This window comes from Melozone crissalis, unplaced genomic scaffold (assembly GCF_028551555.1).
Source record: "Melozone crissalis strain CALT ecotype California unplaced genomic scaffold, PUWL_Pcris_2 ptg000032l_1, whole genome shotgun sequence".
Classification (NCBI taxonomy): Eukaryota; Metazoa; Chordata; class Aves; order Passeriformes; family Passerellidae; genus Melozone; species Melozone crissalis.
The window spans coordinates 2,489,331-2,511,110 of NW_026535810.1; the positions used below are offsets into that span (position 1 = coordinate 2,489,331).

Here is a 21,780-nt window from a genome sequence, read left to right on the forward strand (position 1 = left end):
CAGGGGAGCTCCGGGCGCCAGGCGGACCTGGGCGCTGCCTCAGCCCGGCTGCCGGAGTTCCCTTGTTGAAGTCACCCTTGGGGACTGTCAGGAAAGTCCAAAACGCCAGAAGTTTATGTCCCAAAAGGAGATGGAGGGGTCCTTTGATTTATTCGAATAAAGGGAGAGAGTTCACTGGGGCGCGCACCCGCGGGGTTTTCTCTGTCGGGGTTTCAGAGGACTCAGCTTCCCTTTTATCCCAGCTCCTGGCAGCGTGATGCCCTGTTCCTTTCCCTATTGCTGAGGTAACCAGGAGGGTGCAGCCACTCCATATTCCCCCTTGAACCTGGCATTTTACCCCAAAGTTCAGCCTTGTGCAGACCCGTGCCTATCTCAGGAGCCAAGCTCTCCAGGACAGTAATAAACCTGCTGCCTAAAGTCAGTAGAGACATTAAAACCCGTTTCAAAGATGTTAACACCCTTATCTTCATCCATTAAACTATTTGTAAAGACATCAGTAGTTAATTTAGTAGCTGGCAGAGGGCTGTGTTTTGGAACCAGTATGAGAATAATGTTGATAACACACTGATGGTTTTGGTTGTTGCTAAGCAGTGCTTATCCTAAGCCAAGGACTTTATGTCTCATTCTCTGCCAGTCAGGAGGTGCACACAAAAGCTGAGTGGAAGAGCCAGAACAGGTTATGGACTGGCCAAAGGATGTTCCACACCACAGAACACCGCACTTATATATAAATTGTGGGAGTTATTGAAAGGAGCACTGACAGGAGTTCAGGGACAGAGTCTACTATCAGCTGGCAGGTGGTGTGATTTTATTGTGTAGAACTTGGTTGTTTTTACCTTGGGTACGTGGGCTCGGCCAGACACCTCCAGCACTGGACCCGCCCCGAGCTCCGGCTCTCCCAGCCCCTCTCTCCACAGCCCAGCCCGGCCCGGGGCGGGGTCTCTCCCCGGCCCAGGCACTGTCTCCACAGCCCAGCCCGGTTCACCCCGGCCTGGCCCAGTCCCCCCTCCCCATCCCGGCTCTCCCAGCCCCAGCCCCAGCCCCTCTCTCCCGGCCCAGCCCCTCTCTCCACAGCCTAGCCCAGCCCGGCTCTCCCCGCCCCATCCCAACCCCTCTCTCCCCGCCCCATCGCGGGTCTCCCCGCCCCAGCCCAGCCCGGCACTCCCCTCTGGCTTGCTTGCTCCTACCGCCGTCTGCCCGCTCAGGCTGCGGCTGCTCCAGCCTTTCCCCTGCCCCGCTGGCGATCGGGCAGCGCTGGCAGCGCCGCTCCCTCTCCGGCTCCACGGGCATCCCGGAGCTCCCCGAGCCCCGGGGGCTGGCGGCCGCAGCGCGCAGGCAGCGCGGTGCGCTCAGCCTCCCGCCCCGCCGCATCCCCGGCGTGCCCGCCGAGCCCCCGCGCAGCCGAGGGCATGGCAGCCGTGCGCAGGAAGTTTGGGGACGAGTACCAGGCCGTGGGCCTGGCCCGCTGCAGCGCCCGCAGGGAGCGGCAGCGCTTCGTGGACAAGAACGGGCGCTGCAACGTGCAGCACGGCAACCTGGGCGGCGAGAGCAGCCGCTACCTCTCCGACTTCTTCACCACGCTGGTGGACCTCAAGTGGCGCTGGAACCTGCTCATCTTCCTGCTGACCTACACGGTGGCCTGGCTGGTGATGGCCTCCATGTGGTGGGGCATCGCGTACCTGCGCGGGGACCTGCAGCAGGCGCACGGTGACTCGTACAGCCCGTGTGTGGCCAACGTGTACAACTTCCCCTCCGCCTTCCTCTTCTTCGTGGAGACCGAGGCCACCATCGGCTACGGGCACCGCTACATCACGGAGCGCTGCCCCGAGGGCATCGTGCTGTTCCTCTTCCAGTCGCTGCTGGGCTCCGTGGTGGACGCGTTCCTCATCGGCTGCATGTTCATCAAGATGTCGCAGCCCAAGAAGCGAGCCGAGACCCTCATGTTCAGCCGCGCCGCCGTCATCTCGCAGCGCGATGCCAAGCTCTGCCTCATGTTCCGTGTGGGCAACCTCCGCAACAGCCACATGGTGTCTGCCCAGATCCGCTGCAAGCTCATCAAGGTGAGGCGGTGGCACAGGGTGGCACTTGGGTGGCGGTGGTGGCGCGGGTAGAGGTGGGCACAGAGGGCAGCAGCGTGGGCTTTCTCCTGTGTGGCCGCTGCTGGTGATGCCAGCTGGCAGCTCTGCCCTGCCCCGTGCTGTCCCTTGGCTGGGGCGGTGGGAAGGACTGTGCAAGATTTTTCCTGTTCGCAGCAGGAGCCGTGAAAGAGCCAAGCAAGTGTAGGGAAAAATTGTCTCATCAGAGAGCCCCCAGTGGATTGTGAGGCTGGCAGAAAGTCAGGATGGACGGATGGATGTGTCAGGATGCAGGACAGCTCCAAGGATGGGTACTGAGGCATGCTGCTTAGCAGATCATGGCTGGGAATAAGGAATTGATTTGTGGTGGTATTAAACTAGGATAAAGATCAACCTTGACCTCTTCTTCCTCTTGGGGGAGCTTGGTGAGCTTTAACTTGCAGTCCCTTATCTCAGCTGTGTTCCAGCTAGTGACCTGACAGCATTTCAGAGGGATTGTATAGATGCTCCTTTGACTGTCACCAGTATCTGTTTATTAATCACTGACAATGGCCTGTAGAATTCAGAATGGAAAAAAACTGGGATTCAAAAGGGAATATAAAAAACAAACCAAAACTAAACCACAAAAAACAACAACAAAAAGAAACCCAAAAGAAACAAACAAAAACACCCAGAAGAGTTTGGCAGTCACAAAGGTCCAGAAGATACATTGGGATGGAGCAGAATGGAAGAAAAGCACTGAAATTCTAAGCAATGTATAATCTCACAGCAGCTATGACTTGTCAGGGGAGCATCCTTGGTGAGGAGCTCTGTCTGAAGCTCCTAAGCTGTCAGAAGCTGGATCCCAGTGATGAGATTAATTTCAGGATATCATATTTGAGTGTTATAAATGTTCTATCTGGTAATTCTCTCTGGCCTATTTAATAATCTGCATGAATAAACATGAAGCAGTAGGTGTTGGGGCAGTGGTAAATATGAATGGTAAGTCTGTGTTAAATATGAGTGGTAAATCTGTTCTGTGCTGAATGCCATCCTCACCTGTGAATTTTTTTTGCTACATAATACCACTTAAAATGGAGAATCTGCTAAGGTTTAAAAAGAAATTATATATATATATATATTTTTATATATATATATATGGGAACAAGCTGTCAGGATTTACACTGGAGCAATTTTTGTAGGAATTGGAAAGCCAGCTGAACCATGGTTTTTGTTGCTTTATCCTCCAGAAATCTCCTTGAAAGTATTTAATTTTATCATTCAGAATGGAATGCAGCTCAAAGTGGAATAAAAGTGGGGTCACATTGTGTTTTTATAGAGAGGGCAACTAATTTTCTTTTGAAATAAGACCCCAGATATACAGCCTGATGTCCTTTCTGCTGACAGTTCTATTGCTACACAATGCTGGTGGCTAGGCCAGAAAACTGAAGGACATTTGATGGACCTGCATGACCATGGTGTCTTAGGACAGCTGTTTTGTAGGCCAGACAATAAATCAGTGAGCAATTCTTGATTTTTTTTTTTTTATGATCATCATGTTGTCTTCAAGCTGCTTTGTGATCTTTGACAAAAACCAGCTATGAACAGAAGATTTAAAATTGAGTGTGCAGTGACTGCCCCCTCAGTCCTCATTGCAAGGTGTGGTATTTCTGTAAATCCTTGTCACTGAACTGGACTCACCATTCTGGGAGCCACTGGTGGCTCTCCAGGTCACCCTTGAATTTCCATCAGCTGCTTTAAAGGAACGTTTTGTGTCCTGTAAATTAGGGTGGATGTGCCAGAATTTGCTTGCTGTCTTCAGCAAATCCTTTTTGTGGTTTGAGCTCTGCCCTCTGTACTTCCCTGCAGTGCTGCCAACTCCTGCACCTGATCAGGTAGCCAGAATTTTCTTTTGTACCGGTGCCACAGTGAATAAATGTGAATAAACACATCACATTTTTGTACTTGAGCTAGGAGATATATTCAGCAGTGAATGTGGTTTTGCTGAGACCAATGGAGCTCTGAGGATTTACCTTTGTACACTCACTTAAGTTTGTCTGAACAGCATTTCCTGACAGTGTGATGATGCCCTGGTCCATTCAGTGGAATAAAATGGTGCTGCCACGCTGGGCTGGCTTTTCTTCATGTCCAGGGGCTCTGCAGCAGCATGGCAAAGTGATGCCATGCAAAAGTCTGTGGCTCTATTTAAAATGAGTTATGGAGAGCTTGGAAGACAGTTACAAGATTAATTGTATGTTTTTCAGCAAAGACTTTTCCAGAAATCCAAGTCTTTTCTAGTTTACATAGAGTGCTACAGAAGCTGGGAAGAGCAAAATCCTGGGGCAAGAAATAGAAAAGAGAAGCTATTTGGAACTAGCTGCTGAAAATGTGTAGTTTCAGGTCCTGGACTTTTTAATGTCACAATGAACTGTATTTTTCTGCCTTGATTCCTGGACCTTTCTAGTGTCCCTAAGGCAGCAGCCATAAGTATGGCAATTAGTTTTGATTTTTATAAAACTCAGTTACAGTACACATTTGTACATTCTCTTGATGTGACTGCATATGTAATTGATAAACGTGATAGTGTTGGTGTGTAAAGTTGTCTTTATGGTGTTTCAGCTAGTACAGGAAATTTTGATTCAGAAAGTTGAGCAATGTAAAATCATCTTAGCCTGTTTTCAACTACAGTTTTAACATTAGTTTCATTAGTACCATTAATAAGAATAGTTTCAACATGTGCTAACAATAGTTTTAAAAATGCAGTTGTGAAATATAATAGCCACAGGGCAGTGAGCTTTGGGTTAGAACCAGCAGGCACCTGTTCTTTAGGCTGTACTTACTAACAGCTTTGAATTAGCTGAAAGCAAGCAAAATTGTACCAGAAAGTTTGCAGATGGCAGGTGACAGGCATTGGAAATAAGTAAGAAGACCCATTATATTGTGATTTCAATAAGCTGATAAGCAGGGCAGAAAGTGCAAAAAAATTATTATTTTTAATAATACAGAATTGTTTAGATTGGAAGGAACCTCAGGAAGTTTGTGGTCCAACCTTCTGCTGAAAGCATGGTGAGCTAGGAGATCAGACCAGGTTATTCTGGGCTTTTTCCAATATAGTTTTGGAAACCTCTGAGAAAAAAAACCTGCACAGTCTTGCTGGGCAAGCTTTTCCACAGCTTAACTGTCCTCATGATGAAAATATTTTCCTTCAATCCAATCCCATCCAATCCAATCCAATCCAATCTAATCCAATCCAATCCAATCCAATCCAATCCAAACTTCCCTTGTTTCAGTTTATACCTGTTGTCTGTCATTCCTGCCAGGCACCTCTGTGAAAAGCCTGGCTCTGTCTTGGTCATGTTCCTCTCATTTTCCATCATCCCTGCTGGGGTGTTTGTTAGATCCTCCTCCATGCCTTTTCTGCTTTGGTCTGAGCAAGCCCAGCTCACACAGATCATATTTACAACCAGACTAAAATAAAAAGCAGCAGGGATCCTAGGAATTATCTCCAGTGGAGCTCCAGGTGTAATGTCACAACTGATAAACTCCACACAAATCTTCAGCAATGGTATCCAAGTAACAAGATCATTTTATTCCGTTATTCCATAGACTTTATATTCCAGTAATATAAAATATAATAACACTTCTTGCAAGCTGATAGTCTGAGTGTGGGGGAGGAGCAATGAGCATGTACCAATTCAGCTTTTTCTAGATTTTTTTCTAGATGTGTTTCTCTACAATATTAAGCTTGATGGTACTCCATCTTTTGAGTCCCACTTTTTCTGCTCCAGTGCTTGATTAGTCCACCTGGATATCAAAACATAATTATGTGAGTTCTCTAATGAGTGAACTGGCAGAGGGATAATAATAATGATAATAATAATAATAATAATAATAATAATAATAATAATAAAGCTGCATCATCTCTACAGGGAGATATGCATGTTTATGCATAAACAGAGTTTAGAAAACCAAAGAGAATTAATAAAGAATAGGAGTGAAGATTTAAAGAGCAGGATGTATTTGTTCAGACACTAAAACGGACTAAGTGGTGATGCAGTAGAAGCCTGCCTTGTAACAAAAACTGAAACACAGATGCAGTGGCAGAAAGTTAAAGACACAGGAGTCTTTTTTAATTTTAATTTTTTTTCCTTACCTGTGAAGCAATTAACCTTTAGAGGAATTCTTTGAGACTTTTAGATTATCCCTCTCTGACCACATTTAAATTGCAAGCTAGGGCGTTTCTAATTAATTCTTCCCTTGTTCAACATGTATTAATCTGCAAAATTGCCTTGTCTTTGTGTTATGTAGATGGTGAAAATAAAGAGTCACAAGTGTTCCTTCCAGACTTATTCCTGACATTTTATAGCCCTCTGTGTTCTTGTTTTGTGATCCTTTGAGTAAAGCTGTAGATGTAAATGTAAATATAAAACAAAGGTCACTGGCTAGGAGGCTGAGCCTGTTGGGGCTATTAAGCTCTCTTCATTCAGGTTAACCTATTTTTATTCAACAAACAAGTTTAAAAATCCTCCATGCCCTGCATAAATCAATCCTGCATGTAAGATCCTGAACACCTCAAACAAAACCTTCTGCTTTCTCCCAGATCTGTTACCTCTAATCATCCTGGCTGGGTTTGTTTACTATTGAATGGGTTTGATTGAAGACTCTTCCACAAAGAAAAATGCTGTGTAGATCAAACAATTCTCAAGTCAGGCAACAGTTTGTGCAAAATGGCACATTTTTGTCTAGGTGGATGCATTTGATGAAGATTTGGGACAATTTGAGATTTAGATGTTGGCTCATACTGGTTAGAACAAAGATTATACCTGGGCAATCAATTTGTGCACCCACTGCAAGAACAGCAGCCAGCAACAAAAGCAGTGTTGGTCTGCAGTTTAGCTCTGCAGGAAAAGAGAAAAGATGATTTTGCACTAGCCTGATTCCACCTTTGCTTATAACAGACTGACATGACTGCTGTGGAAGTGTTGATCACTTTTATCTCACAGTAACATCACTTTCATCTCACAGTAAATCTCACAAAGAGATTTTTATCTCTTTACCTTTCAGATCATAAATGATTTGTGAAAATGCTTTCACATGCAATCAGCTGATGTTTTCTCTGTCTTCATCAGCAAAGGAGAAACTGAATCTTGGCCTCCTGTGTAGGAATGTGCCCTGGAGTGACTAAATTATCTTTTGGCTCCTTCAAAAAGGAAAAAAGCTCAGAAGTTTCTCTCCTCAATGAGGTAAAAAGACACTTCATAGGACCCTGGGGACTTCACCTCAAACTTCAGGATTGCCAATTGGACAGAGGCTAAAAGGTCCTGCCTAAGCAATTCACTAGAAAAAGAAGAGAACAAAGGAACTAAATTGCTTTTGTGGGGTGTTTTACCAGGAGCAAGAACCTCTTGCCCCTGGCTTGGTTTTTCTCTATAAAGAGCTTTGTTATTTTTGCCTGTTTTGAAAATATTTCTGTTTCCAACACTACCACAGAAGCCATCCTGCTGATTTTATGTCATTTGGGGTGGCTGAGCTATCTCAGGTGTGATACAGACCTCCAAGAGCCTATCAGACCTGGCTCAAAGAAACCCCTGAATCACTCCTGTGCAGGGGAGAACTTTGTGTCTTAGACAGGAAGAATATTTCTTCCTCAGCAGCAAAACAAGCAGGTAGCACATAGATAAAATAATGGATTATATTTAATAATGAGCTGTGCTCCAGCTGCTGCCTAGCTGGGCGTGTAATCTCCAGTAAATACCAGGCAGTTAAAAAATCAGCATTTTTAAGGTCCATGTGAAGAGGGGAGACAATATGAAGATCAACTATTTGCTTGGGGATTTTCTTTAAAGACAGAAACTTTCTTAAAAGAACACTAGTCAGATCTGAGTTATGGAAAACTGCTGTCTTTGGCTTGCTCTCAGTGCACAAGGTTTCCAAAATGCAGCACAATTAAAACTATTTATTTGTTTATTTATGATAGTAGAACTTATAATAATATTAGTAGAAATATAGACAGTATAGATAAATATATATATAGATAATAGAAATATATATATATATAAAAAATATAGGTAGTAGAAATATAATAATATTTATTTATTTATAATCAGTAGTCATCTTCTTGAAGAGTTAAGTGCTTTTTGGTCAGAAATAAACAGGAAAGATTTGAAATAGGATTTATTTATCAGCTGTGCAAAGCTGCTCATTTTGGTGGGCAGTTTCCACCAGACACCTTCAAAGCAATCACATGAGGAGCTGCCTGGCCAAGTGATGTAATTTTTAGTTAGACTGTGAATACCAGGAAAATTTGGAGAGAACCCTGTGGGGTAGAGGGAAGCTGCTGTGTCAGTATTTTTATTGAAGCCATGGAATGATGGGAAGAAGAATGAGGCACTTTGTTTAATAAGAAGTTCATTTTGTTAAGGTTAATATGCAGCAGGTGGTACAAGCAAGGGGTGAGAGCATCATCAGTATAAATTCAGGTGATTTGTGAAAATGCTACTTACCAGATGCACTGTGCAATTAATGTGGTGTTTACCTCTGAGTTAGTACATCACAGTGCCAAACAAAAGTTAGTAACATACAAAAATAACAGAACATTAATTCAAACATCAGAATAAAATGTGCCCAGCTTCAGATTTTGGCCTCATTAACAAGAACTTTTGCCACAGGGTATTCATGTTGAACATCCATTGCAAGGCATGTAGTGTGTGGTACATGACATTTTGGTCAAAAATAAATACATATTTTAAAAATATAAAAATAAATATATATTAGATATATAAAATATATAATATATAAATAAAGTAACAAATTATATAATAAATAAATTTATAAAAATATATATTAATATATTATTAATGTATTATGGTATATAATAATATAATTATATAACATTTATTATAATATATAATTATATATAATTATAATAATATATAATAATATATAATAATATAATTATATTAATATTAATAAGATATAACATTATATATATATATATATAAAATTTATATATATATGTATGTATGTATGTATAGTAAAGTTTGTAGGTGGTGATGACATTCACTGCCATAATAAGAAAAGTCAACCTTGATCTTGCCTAGCAGCCTCACAGTATTTAGCATTATTTTATCTCCGTTATGAAGCCCCCAGACCTACCACATGCAGCTGATAATATCATGCAAGAGGCAGATTTAAACTTTATTGCATTGATTTTATGTTTTGCCTCACACAGTGATTACTGAATCATCTTTTTCTCTTTAGTCCAGACAGACACCGGAGGGGGAATTTCTGCCCCTGGACCAGTGTGAGCTGGATGTTGGATTTGGAACTGGAGCTGACCAACTGTTTTTGGTTTCCCCTTTAACCATCTGCCATGAAATCAACTCAGAGAGCCCCTTTTTCTGTCTCTCACAAAGATCCCTGAGGAGTGAGCAATTTGAAATCGTTGTCATCCTCGAAGGAATCGTTGAGACCACCGGTAAGGCTTGGAATAATCTGCATACTCTGATTTTTAATCTTTGTTTTTTTCAGTGCTGATATTTTTAGCAAGGCAGCTGTTAGTGCTGCATGCTGCAGCATTTCCTGCCATATGCTGCAGAGCTGCAGTGGCTCTCACAAGGAACAGAGACCTCCCTTCCTCACAGGGCTTGGCACTGCCAATCCCCAACGTGGCCAGCAAGGGACACAGCCTGCCACTCTGTGTGCCACAGCTCAATGCTTTTATGAGGCTTCTGTTTTAAGGATCATGACTCTGAAAGAAAGTTGAACTTTAAAATTTGTCAGTGCTGCAAAATTCCTTTTAGCCTAGTGTGGTATTTTCTAGGTCCCCAGGATGAAGGAGGAATTGAGAATCTGACTCCATGTTCTTAGAAGGCTAATATAATGTAATATAATAAGAATAATAATTTTATATAATATATAAAATATTAAAATAGATAAATAATATAAAAAATAAACCTATATTATAGGTTTATTTTTTATATTATTATTTTATATTATTTTTTATATAATTATTTTATATTATTATTTTATATTATAACCTATAAATATATTATTATATTATATTATATTATATTATATTATATTATATTATATTCATTACATTACATTATAGTATATTATACTATACTGTATTATACTATACTGTATTATACTATACTTATTATACTATACTGTATTATACTATATTGTATTATATTTTAAAGAATACTATACTAAAACTATACTAAACAATAGAGAAAGGAAACAGAAGGCTGCAAAGAATGATAATGAAACTCGTGACTGACTCCTCTGAGTCTGACACAGCTGGCTGTGATTGGTCATTAATTACAAAAAATTCACATGTTAGATCAGCAATCTCCAGATCACATTCCAAAGCAGCAAAACAGGGAGAAGCAATCAGATAATTATTGTTTTCATTCTTCTCTGAGGCTTCTCAGCTTCCCAGGAAAAGAAATTCTGGTGAAGGGATTTTTCCAGAAAATATGACAGTGACAGCCTAGCTTGCACTGACTTGAATTCGGAATAAGAAATCCACTTTTGCAGCACAAATACAGACCTGATAGTCACAGAGATAGTAGGCATATGTGGTTATTGACAAATTTGAGAAGAATTTTGTTTCTTTTTTAAATTTGGGTATGGTGTTGTCCAGAGGACAGCTTAATTTGGTGGCCTTTTGTTTTGAGGACTCAATTGGGATTGTTCAGCCTGGAAAAGAGAATCTTTGGGATGGCCTAATTGCTTCTAACACTAGAAAACAGTAAAGAAAATTAATTCTGTCCCAGCTGAAACCAGCATACAAGCTAATACTGTTTTATTTTACATTTTGCTATTGCTTGGTTGCAAGTCTGCATAAAAATTTAGTCAGTCAATGACTGTCAGAAGATTGTCTAGGAGCAACTGCCCCATTTTATAACCTATAAAATCACTGGCTTGCTGGCTGAAATTCATTTTTATCTGTCAGCCTCATGTATTTTTGGTTCCATGTGCCAGTCTGCTTGCTCACATGGAATGCTCTTGTCCATTTGCACAGGAATGACGTGCCAAGCCAGGACCTCCTACACAGAGGATGAAGTGCTGTGGGGTCACAGGTTCCTGCCAGTCATGTCTCTGGAAGATGGATTTTTCCGTGTGGATTATTCTCAGTTCCACGCCACCTTTGAGGTCCCCACTCCTCCTTACAGTGTCAAAGAGCAAGAAGAAAGCCTGTCCCAGTCATCTCTCTTGAACAGTCCTTCTGAGAAGAAAAGCAGAAGAGAACAGGTTTGTCCTCTTGACTGTGCTGATGTTACAGGAGAGAAGAACAAGCTCCCTGCTAAACTCCAGAAGATCAGCTCGAGGAAGGAGGGCCTTCCACCAAGAGCCCTGAGAATGAGTTCCTGTAACACACAGAAGAATTTCAGCACTGGAGATCTCTTGGAAATTGAAGAAATAAGTCCCATGTCTGATGGTGAAGACAGCGATCACAGGATGCAGCTGAAAGGCTTAAAAATCAATGCCAAGGCTCTGACTCAGTCCACCAGCAAGCTCGAGTTACAGAAGGATTTTCCAGGTATGGGCGCCCTAGAGGTGAAATGGAAAGATAATTTCCCTGCCAAACTTTGAAAAATGAACTCTGATTGCTTCTTTTAAGAGCTGGAGAAACAGAAGTTGCTGATAAACTGCATTTGAGACTGCTGCCCTGGAAGAGTTGTTTGACAGTAAAGTCACAACTTGGTTTTGCTGCTTTCAGGAAGAATGATCCTTTTTGTATAATTGTTCTGTACAGGTCCAATCTAGGTAGCATAGCAGGACTTTGAGGGGCAGTAAGGTTACCCTGTCATGCCAAAGAGATTCTTGCCCTGATAATGCTTATCAGCATGCTCATTGCAAATCCAGCCTGTCTTCCGTGTATGCAGATGCTTTTTCACAAAGCAAGGATCAGATCCTCAGGCACAGATGGGAGCAAGAAGGGTGTAAGAGCAGCTGGACCCTGGTTTTGTGCAGCTCAGGTCCTGGACTGCTCCTGATGGGCAGAACAGCAGAACACAGGAGGAATATGTGGCACTGCTCAGCCCTAGTCCAGCTGTCTCTTTGCAAAGAGGCTTTCCTGCTCCATCCTTCTTTCCCAGTGACTGTGGCACACTCCCTGTGTGCTCCCAGTGTCTCATCCATGGTCATTCAGGTGAGGAAGCAGTGTGCAATAACCATTTGGGTCACTTGGCCCACATGAGCTCTCCTAAACGTGAGGATCTTTATCCTGTCCAAAATTAGACCTCAGCATTTGATTTGGTGGATCACGTGCTGAATTTTAATGGCCATATCACCACTCACTGTGAAGGAAACTTGAGATCAGTAGCTCAGATTCTTGGCATGTTTTATACTGCAATTAAATGACATTTCAGTTTGGAGACATTGTAAGTTAAGAAATAAAAGCAAAATGCTAAATAATGCTCAGTCATTACACATCTCAGAGTTTTACTAATGAATGGTAGTGTTTGATGTTGCTGATTTTCATTTTGTTACATTTGCCTTCTCCATTTATATATGATTCTCAGTAATTTTGTAGATTTGATATTTATTGCTATTCAGCTCAATCCACCTCTGTCTGTGAGAGAGGCTTTTTCTTTCCTGGTTGGTAGTAATTATAAACATACCCTGCTGTTTGTAAACAGTGTTCAGTGGCTCAGCATCCAGTGTTCATCACCAGACCACTCTCCAATAAAGGATCAATTCTGCTCTTGTTACATGGACAAAATTCAGTCAGATTTAATTAAAAGGGGTGGCAGTGGCCATGTTGTTTGCTAATGCATTCCTTGATGGTAAAATTATGTATCCAGGCTATGAACAGCTTGGTTTGCAGAATTCTCTATTTCTTTTGATCTATCTACAGTGTGAAACTGGAAAATGCTGTTTTATGCAGGGTTAAGATGTGCTGCTTGTTGTTGTTTATCTGTTCTCAACATGAATTTCAACAATATATATGTGCTAAAATCTGTATTTTCATTTATCAACTGTATTTGTATGGAGTACTTAGATGACAGCATGAAGTCTTAAGTGATGATGACTCTGCCTACTCTCCAGAGCTGCCAAAATTAGTATAAAATAAAATTATATCCACCTTCAGGTCTCAGGTGTTCTTTACTCAAATGTGCATGTGTGTGTTGGAGCAGAGCAGCTCCAGGAGATGAGGCCCCACCCTTGGGCACACTCCCCCTCTGCTGTGGGGCAGAGTCATAGTATTAATTAACTGTTAATGAGCAACAATGCTAATTATCAATGAGTTACCCAACTTAGGGGCCAATGTTTTTTATACTGCCACTTATAAAATAATTAAACCTCCTCATTTCTATACACCGACACATAAAATTAACTTACAGAAAAACTAATTGCACCCTGGAGCACTTCACAATAGGAGAATGGGTGAACATAGATCTATACAAAATAAATGAACATCACCTAAAATGTTGAATTAATGCATTGTAGGAAGGTGCTCTTTACAGAGTAATGCTCATTACAACTCTCTCCCTACTACCACAGAGTGACAAAAGCAGTACTGCAACAAAATATTTAAAAAAACACAAAACCCCAAACCAAACAGAAAACCACACAGGCACACTGACACTACACACCCACTGTTAGCAACTGGTGATAAAAAGCACTAAGAAATAAAAGGATTAGGGTTAGGTTAGAGAAAAGAGTGGTAAAGATGCTCAGTGTAGGGGAACATGAGGCACCTTGCCAAAATATTCCTTGTGTGTCTGACAGATGTGGAGTCATTCTGAGTGCCAGCTGTGTCTGCAGGGGAGCTGTAGACAGTTTGTGTTTCACAATGGGGGTGGCACAATGCAATTCTGTCTGCCCACTGCTCAGAAATCCTTGCTCCTGCCTGAGGAACTCCTCCTCAATGTGTCTGGCCAATCTTCAGCCTTGAGTCTTTCTGGAACGGTGTCTCCTTGTTGTATTTGCTGGGAATGTCCTGATGAAGGCAGGAATGATGAATCAGGCAGCCCCAACTCTGGGAATGATTGGCATCTGACTCCAAGGCTTTGGAATGCTGAATGTTCTTTTTATTAAAACTTTATTATATTACATTATACTGTACTATATCTATACTACAAAGAATCCTAAAGAAAACTCATGACCGTCTCCTGACAGTCAGGACACAGCTTGGACCTGATAGGCTAATTAACATAAACAATTATTGTATTTACAGGGAATGCCCCAACAAAGGCAGGAATGATGAATCTGACCCCATGTTCTCAGAAGGCTAATTTATTATTTTATAATGCTATCATATATTAAAGAATACTGTACTAACGAATACAGAAAGGATACTTACTGAATACTAAAAAGATAATAATGAAAACTTGTGACTCTTTCCAGAGTCTTGACACAGCTTGGCCCTGATTGGCCAATGAGTCAAAACAATTCACATGAAACCAATGGAACAACCACCTGTGGGTAAACAATCTCCAAACACATTCCACATGAGCAAAGCACAGGAGAAGCAAATGAGATAAGGATTGTTTTCCTTTTCTCTGAGGCTTCTCAGCTTCCCAGGAGAAAGATCTTGGGCGAAGGGATTTTTCAGAGAATGTGAATGCCACATCTCCTGAGTCACGAGAGAGCCCAGTTCAAGTCCCACACCCAGGGATCCCCCTGATGGGCAGCATAAATCTGTGTTCCCAGCTGCTCTCCTCAAGAGCTGTAGCCCCTGTGACCAGTGTTCCCTTCTCCCATCACAGCTCTGTTTTGCTGGTGCCTGGCTTGGGAGTCCTTGTCTTGCGCAGGAGACTGGACTGCAAACACGTGCTAACAGTGTCTACAGACAACTTTATTTCCACAACTAAATTCCAGCATTTGTGTGCGTGCAGAGGAGGAAGATGGGCAGGAGAGAGGACACCTTTGACCCTGAGGCTGCCTTTGGATCAGCAGGCACTGCCCCAGTGTGAAGTGGTCATGGTCCACTGCAGCCTGCACTGGATCTTCTTCATCCTCCTGCTTCTGTCTTGTTCCCCATGAGGCTCTGCAGCATCTGGTGCACCTGAGTTAGGAAGTGCTGCAGTATCTCGTACGGATGTGGCGTGGGAAAGAGAGAGTCTGTTGGCATTGGCTCCACAGAGAAATTTGAGGGCCAGGGTATCTCTGGCATGGTTGCTGCAGTTGGCTGATAAGTACTGGCTGTAGTAGAGCAGCCTGCCTCTGTTGGTGTTGGCTGCACAGAGGGGGTTGTGCTGAAGGTTGGCGCTGGTGTTGGAGCCTCTGTGACAGCTGTCAGTGGACATGCAGTGGGAGTAGAGGTGGAGCAGCCTGATGGTGTTGGTGTTGGTGTTGGTGTTGGCTGCTCAAGAGGCATTGAGATGCAGGGTGACTCTGGCACTGAAGTGGCTGTCACAGGTGGGCACACGCCCATCTGGAACAGGATCCAGTTGTAGAAGTACTGAGTGGAGGTGTAGACTCCGGGCTGTTTGGCTTTGGCACAGCCTTTCCCCCAGCTGGTCACTCCAACCAGCCAGAAGTAGCTGGCACGGTTGTCTTTGCACACCAGAGGCCCTCCACTGTCACCCTGCAACACAGGAAGGAGGATTAGGGTGCTGTTGGGTGGCTGCTCTTGCACATTCATACACCTCATACATGATGCATAAATTCCATTCAAACACAGGATTCTGTCTGGTCATCATCAACTTCTTCCTCGGAATCCTGATGGTATTTTCAGGGCTGAGTGAAGTGGGAAGAAGTTCATTTCTTCTGATAATGGAGCAACAAATTCTCTTTCTTTGAAAGATTTAGGTGTCCTGTGGCTGCCATCTCAGTGTGAGTACCTCATTCCGTTCTTTAAAAAAATATCCCACATACTTGGTTTCTATTATAACATTATGTTATAGCCTAAAACTACATTTAACACGCTACTCAAGAGAATTAACACAGCTTCACTTTCTAACATGACACATATAATATTCATTTTCATATTTGTGAAAATCATAAAATATGCATTTTTCACACATATTCATACACCTCATACATGATGCATAAATTCAATTCAAACAAAGGATTCTATCTGGTCAGTGTCAGCTTCTTCCTCTTAATCCTAACAGTGTTGTCACAACTGAGCAAGGCAGGAAGAAGTTCATTTCTTCTGGTAATGGAGCAATAAATTCTCTTTCTCTGAAAGATTTAGGTGTCCTGTGGCTGCTATCTGGTGTGAGTACCTCATTCCTTTCTTTAAAAAAATATCCCATGTACATAGTTTCTATTTTAACATTATTAGTTTCTATTATTTAACATTATTTCTATTTTAACATTTTGACATTATAACCCTCTATTTTAACATTATGTCATAACCTAAAACTACATTTAACACGCTACTTGAGAAAATTAACACAGCATCACTTTCTAACATAACACATATAATGGTCATTTGCAAAAATCGTAAAATAGGCATTTTACAAAATCAAAAATGTGAAGTCCTACCTGGCAGGTGTCCATGGCACCCCGTGGGTAGCCAGCACACAGGTTGTGGGTGTGGATGGCCCCGGCGTACCAGCGGCTGCTGTTGACCAGCCGGATATCCATGAGCCGGACCTTGGCTTCCTGCAGGACATCGCTGGCACCCTGAGCTGGGAGCACAGCAAGGAGTGAGCACCCAGCAGCTCCCTGCCACCTCCACTGCCCTGTCTGGTGTTTTGTGGAGATAACCCAAAACTCCACAACTTTGAGGAAGTTGTAAAGCTGGTGTATTTATTACAGCGCAGGACGCATGTGGAGATTGCTCTCCTTAAAAGGCATGTGTACCTTTGAGAACTTCAGGTCCCTTTTTATCCCCCTCTCAGGTACATATGCCTACAATTACACAATAGGTTCATACATATCCATTTTTACAAATTTCATGTGACATTTGCCGCTAGTTCTTTTTTCAGAAAGAATTCCTGGGTCAGGTTGACCTGCTCTCACAGCAACCTCTGTCACCCCCCCCCCTTATCTCTGTCCTTCACTGAATCCCTGAGCCTTGGCCTTGCAGTCAGGCTACATAGCTATGTTTCAAAGTACAGACATAACACAAAGATGTACATTTCACCTAAATCAAAATGGGTTTCTACCCTGGAAAATTTCCACTTTGCCTCACTGGGGGTGAAGTCATTCCCCTTTGACACCGGCTAGGGTCTCTGTACAAATCATGAATGGGATGGGGCTGCTGTGGAACGTGCCTTGAGCTGTTTTATTTTCCAGCATCAGTCTCAGTACATGGTTATGATAATGGGAAGATGCCAGCAGTTCACATCTCAGGCAGCAGACTAAGAACTTAATGTTACAACTTACTTTGTAAGTTTTTTGACCAATCACACAAAGCAAAAGCACATTGACAGTAGTTCCATCCAATTACTATAAGCACATGTACCTTTGGTTAAAACAATGCTTGCTTATTTCAAATACAATACTTGTAAGCTTTACACAGAGCTCCAATATTAAGCTTCAAACTTCCTAATATCTTGCTAGATAAACTTTTCTGTAGCTTAGAGAGTTATTCTAGCCAAGAGTTAATCCACAGACCATTGTTCTATTTGTCCTTGCTTTTCTACAGTTTAAATAACTTTTCTGCTGACCTATCTCATGGCTGCTGCTTAGCTCTAATCACAGTTCTGCTGTCTCTGGGGCCTGCCTTTTGCAGCTTTCCCAAAACCCTCTAATTTTGTGGATTCCCACACCCAGGGCTTGGCTTTGCCTCTGGAGCAGCTGTTGAAGGGCTGTACCCTATAGGAATGTGCCCTCTGTTGATGGAGTGACAAAACTATACTTTGTCTCCTTGTTTGCTTTGTCTCTCTCTCTGAGTGACCATATTCCCACCTCCCTCGGGAGGGGACATTGCTGATAACAGCTATTGAATGTCACTGCATGACTGATAAGAACTATAACATCCCATTGTGAGATGCTCCACCCAGAGGGAGGAGCCAAGCATTGCTGCCCAGATATAATCCAGAGGGTTTGAGACACCAGCACGGCTTTCTGCACTGGATTCCCCAGAGGAACAGCAGCTGTCTCTTCTGCCACTGGATCTTCAGAGGAAGAATACATCCTTCTCTGCAGATCCCCCTGCTCCAACAGAACCACCTCTGACACTGCAGGAGAGCTGCAGCCACATTTCCAATGGGACTGCTACCAACACCCTGACCCACAGGGTGTCAGGCTGTGTTCTGACTGTGTCAGTGTTGTTCATGTGTACTGCATTGTTTATTTCATCCTTTTATTTTTTTCCCTTCCCTATTAAAGAACTGTTATTTCCTGCTCCCATATTTTTTTGCCTGAGAGCCCCTTAATTTAAAATTAAGCAATTGAGAGGGGTGGAGAGGGTTTACATTCTTCATTTCAGGGGAGGCTCCTGCCTTCCTTAGCAGACACCTGTCTTTTCAAACCAAGACAGCCCAGCTCATCCTCAGGGTGGAATAAGTGAGTTTTTGGAAGCTAACCTTTAGCACTGGCAGAACTCCATCCAGCAATGTAGCAGGTTTTCAGCTCTGACACGGTGAGCGAGGCGTTGGGCACGCAGGCGAGCTGCACGTAGTTGCTGCACTCCACGGGCTCGTCCAGCTCCAGCAGGGCAATGTCGTTCTGCTGGGAGTCAGCCGTGTACTCCTGGTGGGCCAGCAGCCTCTTGACGTGGCGCACCTGAGCCTCGGGGCCCAGGTGGCTCAGCTGGGTGGCCCCGATCAGCACGCGCCACTTGGTGACGTTCCTGCAGGGCAAAGAGACAGGGCTGAGAGGGAGCAGAGACGGGTGCTGGTGATACCTTAGGATTTGAGCTTTTGTGTTTTTTCATCTGTGACCGTGTTCACAGGGGTCTTAGGATGAGGGAAGAGATGAAGATCTGACTCCATGTTTCAGAAGGATTGATTGTCGCAGATATCTTTTCATTAAAAATCCTTTCCTTAGGATTTTTCCATTCTGAGAAGCTGAGAGGCCTCAGAAACAGAATGTAAGCAACGGTTATCTGCTGCTGTGGAATGCAACAGGTGGATCCCTGATTGGTCTCATGTGGTTGTTTCTAATTAATGGCCAATCGCAGTCAGCTGGCTCGGACTCTCTGTCCAAGACAGAAGCCTTTGTTACTCATTCCTTCTTTTTCTATTCTATTCTTAGCTAGCCTTCTGATAAGAACTTTTTCTTCTATTCTTTTTAGTATAGTTTTAATGTAATATATATCATAAAATAATAAATCAAGCCTTCTGAGACATGGAGTCAGATCTATGTCTCATCCCTCATCCTAAGACCTCTGTGAACACCGTCACAGCTTGATTTATTATTTTATGATATATATTACATTAAAACTATACTAAAAGAATAGAAGAAAGGATTTTGTGGGAATCTACAAAATTAGAGGGTTTTGGGAAAGCTGCAAGATGCAAGCTTTAGATACAGCAGAACTGTGGGCCAGAATAAAGCTCTGGATCCAAACCCTCCATCAGAACCAACTCCTTTCCTTAAATCCTCTCTGCCAGAGGTAAACCCAAGGATCAGACCCTGTTACGGGGGGAAGCTCCATTCCACCACCACCAGAGCTCCTGCAGGCCTGGAATTGTCGCCACATGCCCAGATGCAGCACCCAGCCAGCCAAAAGCGTCTGTGGGGTGAAACACCACACACCCAGCCGGCCAAAAGTGTCTCTGTGGTGAAACACCACACACTCAGCCGGCCAAAAGTGTCTGTGGGGTGAAACACCACAGTGCCGCTATTTGGTTTGGCCCCAAGGCCCAGACAAACTCAGGCATGTCCTGTCTGGCTATATTGGTAATTATTCCAATATATCCTCCTTACCTGGCCTGGAGGAAGCAGTGTGCTGCTGTGAGGACCCACTGTGGGCTGATGAGGGACCCTCCACACGTGTGGCCGCTTCCATCTTTCCTGGGGTCCTGGATGCTGACAATCCAGGGCCAGGCCCCGGGCAGGGCCCCTGTGCCAGCCATGATTCTGTAGTCAGCAGTTATGGAGTCGTAGTCAGCCATGGGCCGCTGCCCACAGGTCCCTCTGGAAGCACAAGGTCATTATTAGAGTGATCAAGTTCTGGAATGTTCTGCCCCGGGAGGTGGTGGAGTCACAGTCCCTGGGTGTGTTTAACAAAGCCTGGATGTGGCTCTGGGTGCCAGGGTTGAGTTGAGGGGTTGGGGCTGGGTTGGACTCGATGATCTTGAAGGTCTCTTCCAACCTGGCATTCTGTTCTGTTCTTTGTGCTCACACCATTCCCACAAGGTCATTTCCCCTGCAGTGCTCACCAGTGACACCAGGACAGGAGGAATTTAGGCTGGGCATGAGGAAAAAATCCTTCACAGAAAGAGGGACTGGCACTGGAATGTGCTGCCAGGGAGGTGGGCACTGCCCTGGATGTGTTTAAACAAGCCTGGATGTGGCACTGGGTGCCAACGTTTAGTGGAGAAGATGTTGGGGCTGGGTTGGACTTGATGATCTTGAAGGTCTTTTCCAATCTGGTCATTCTGGGAATTTTGGGACTGGGGAGGTGGTGGAGTCACCATCCCTGATGTGTTTAAACAAGCCTGGATGTGGCTCTGCGTGCCAGGGTTTGGTTGAGGTGTCAGGGAAAGGACTCAATGATCTTGAAGGTCTCTTCCAACCCAGTGATTCTGTTAATTCTGTGAATTCTGTGATTACTGCCCTGCCCAGCACCTTCTGCTGCCCATTCTGGCTCCTTCTGCCCCCTCCCAGATGGGGTTTGGGGTGTGACAATGGGTGACAAGCCCCCTCCCAGAGCCTGGGGCCATACCTGCAGTTGTCCCAGGTGCCATGTGCAGGTGTGTACACAGCCAGGAGGATGAGGAGGTACAGCAGGCTCATCACTGCCAGCTGAAAGAAACAAAGGCTTGTCTCTTCCAGGGCAGCCTCTGAGCCAAGTGCCTGCAGCAGCTGCATTGCCCCTGGCACCTGCAGCCCTGGGGCTGATGTCACAGACTGGGTGGTTCCAGGTTCTGGGCACGGTGGCCTCAGAGGGCAGGGAAAGGCCACAGCCTCAGGGAACCACAGGATGGTTTGGGCTGGGAGGGATCTTGAAGGTCACGCAAGGAAAAAAGGGTCCCGTGCCTGCAAAATGACAAATCTGGCAAAATGGGAAAGTCACTCCAAAGGCTTCCCCAAAGGGAGCAGAGGGACACCCAGGTTCCTCAAAGGGAGCAGAGGGACACCCAGGTACCCAAAAAGGAGCAGGGGGACACCCAGGTACCCAAAAAGGAGTAGAGGGACACCCAGGTACTCAAAAAGGAGAAGAGGGACACCCAGGTACCCAAAAAGGAGCAGAAGGACACCCAGGTTCACCCCGGGGAGCAGAGGGACACCCAGGTACCCAAAAAGGAGCAGAGGGACACCGAGGTTCCTCAAAGGGAGCAGAGGGACACCCAGGAGGAGAGGGACATCCAGGTTCCTCAAAGGGAGCAGAGGGACACCCAGGTACCCAAAAAGGAGCAGCGGGACACCCAGGTACCCCAAAAGGAGCAGAGGGACACCCAGGTTCACCAAAAGGAGAAGAGGGACATCTGGGTTCACCCCAGGGAGCAGAGGGACACTCAGGTTCCTCTGAGGAAGCAGAGGGACACCCAGGTTCACCAAAAGGAGCAGAGGGACACCCAGGTTCCTCAAAGGAAGCAGAGGGACCCTGAAGTACCCCAAAGGGAGCAGAGGGACACCCAGGTTCTTCAAAGGGAGCACAGGGACACCCAGGTTCTCCCTTTTTTAGGGAGCAATCAGGATC

General features: G+C 44.2%; 2 protein-coding genes across 2 annotated transcripts; one reads left to right on the forward strand and one right to left on the reverse strand.

Moving 5' to 3' along the window:
- Positions 1-1,160: 1,160 nt before the first annotated feature.
- Positions 1,161-13,146, forward strand: LOC128940011 (G protein-activated inward rectifier potassium channel 1-like). The gene is made up of 3 exons (XM_054281332.1): positions 1,161-2,060; positions 9,315-9,531; positions 11,086-13,146. The coding sequence occupies exons 1-3, from the start codon at positions 1,410-1,412 to the stop codon at positions 11,655-11,657; spliced, it is 1,440 nt and encodes a 479-aa protein (XP_054137307.1). The 5' UTR covers positions 1,161-1,409; the 3' UTR covers positions 11,658-13,146.
- Positions 13,147-13,935: 789 nt separating this feature from the next.
- LOC128940031 (acrosin-like) lies at positions 13,936-20,876 on the reverse strand. The gene is made up of 7 exons (XM_054281356.1): positions 20,803-20,876; positions 19,842-20,051; positions 18,497-18,762; positions 16,506-16,651; positions 15,407-15,600; positions 15,110-15,305; positions 13,936-14,010 (listed from the first exon to the last, which is right to left on the reverse strand). The coding sequence occupies exons 1-7, from the start codon at positions 20,871-20,873 to the stop codon at positions 13,936-13,938; spliced, it is 1,158 nt and encodes a 385-aa protein (XP_054137331.1). The 5' UTR covers positions 20,874-20,876.
- Between the last annotated feature and the right edge of the window lie 904 nt (positions 20,877-21,780).

Bases quoted from the DNA above. Each gene is read 5' to 3' on its own strand.
- LOC128940011 (XM_054281332.1), top strand. From the start codon at position 1,410: ATGGCAGCCGTGCGCAGGAAGTTTGGGGACGAGTACCAGGCCGTGGGC. The intron at 2,061-9,314 runs GTGAGGCGGTGG...TTTTCTCTTTAG, and splicing joins TCCGCTGCAAGCTCATCAAG to TCCAGACAGACACCGGAGGG. The intron at 9,532-11,085 runs GTAAGGCTTGGA...CCATTTGCACAG, and splicing joins AGGAATCGTTGAGACCACCG to GAATGACGTGCCAAGCCAGG.
- LOC128940031 (XM_054281356.1), bottom strand. From the start codon at position 20,873: ATGAGCCTGCTGTACCTCCTCATCCTCCTGGCTGTGTACACACCTGCA. The intron at 15,601-16,505 runs GTAGGACTTCAC...CCTGTGTTGCAG, and splicing joins GTGCCATGGACACCTGCCAG to GGTGACAGTGGAGGGCCTCT. The intron at 15,306-15,406 runs GTCACCCTGCAT...GTCCACTGACAG, and splicing joins ACAGCCACTTCAGTGCCAGA to CTGTCACAGAGGCTCCAACA.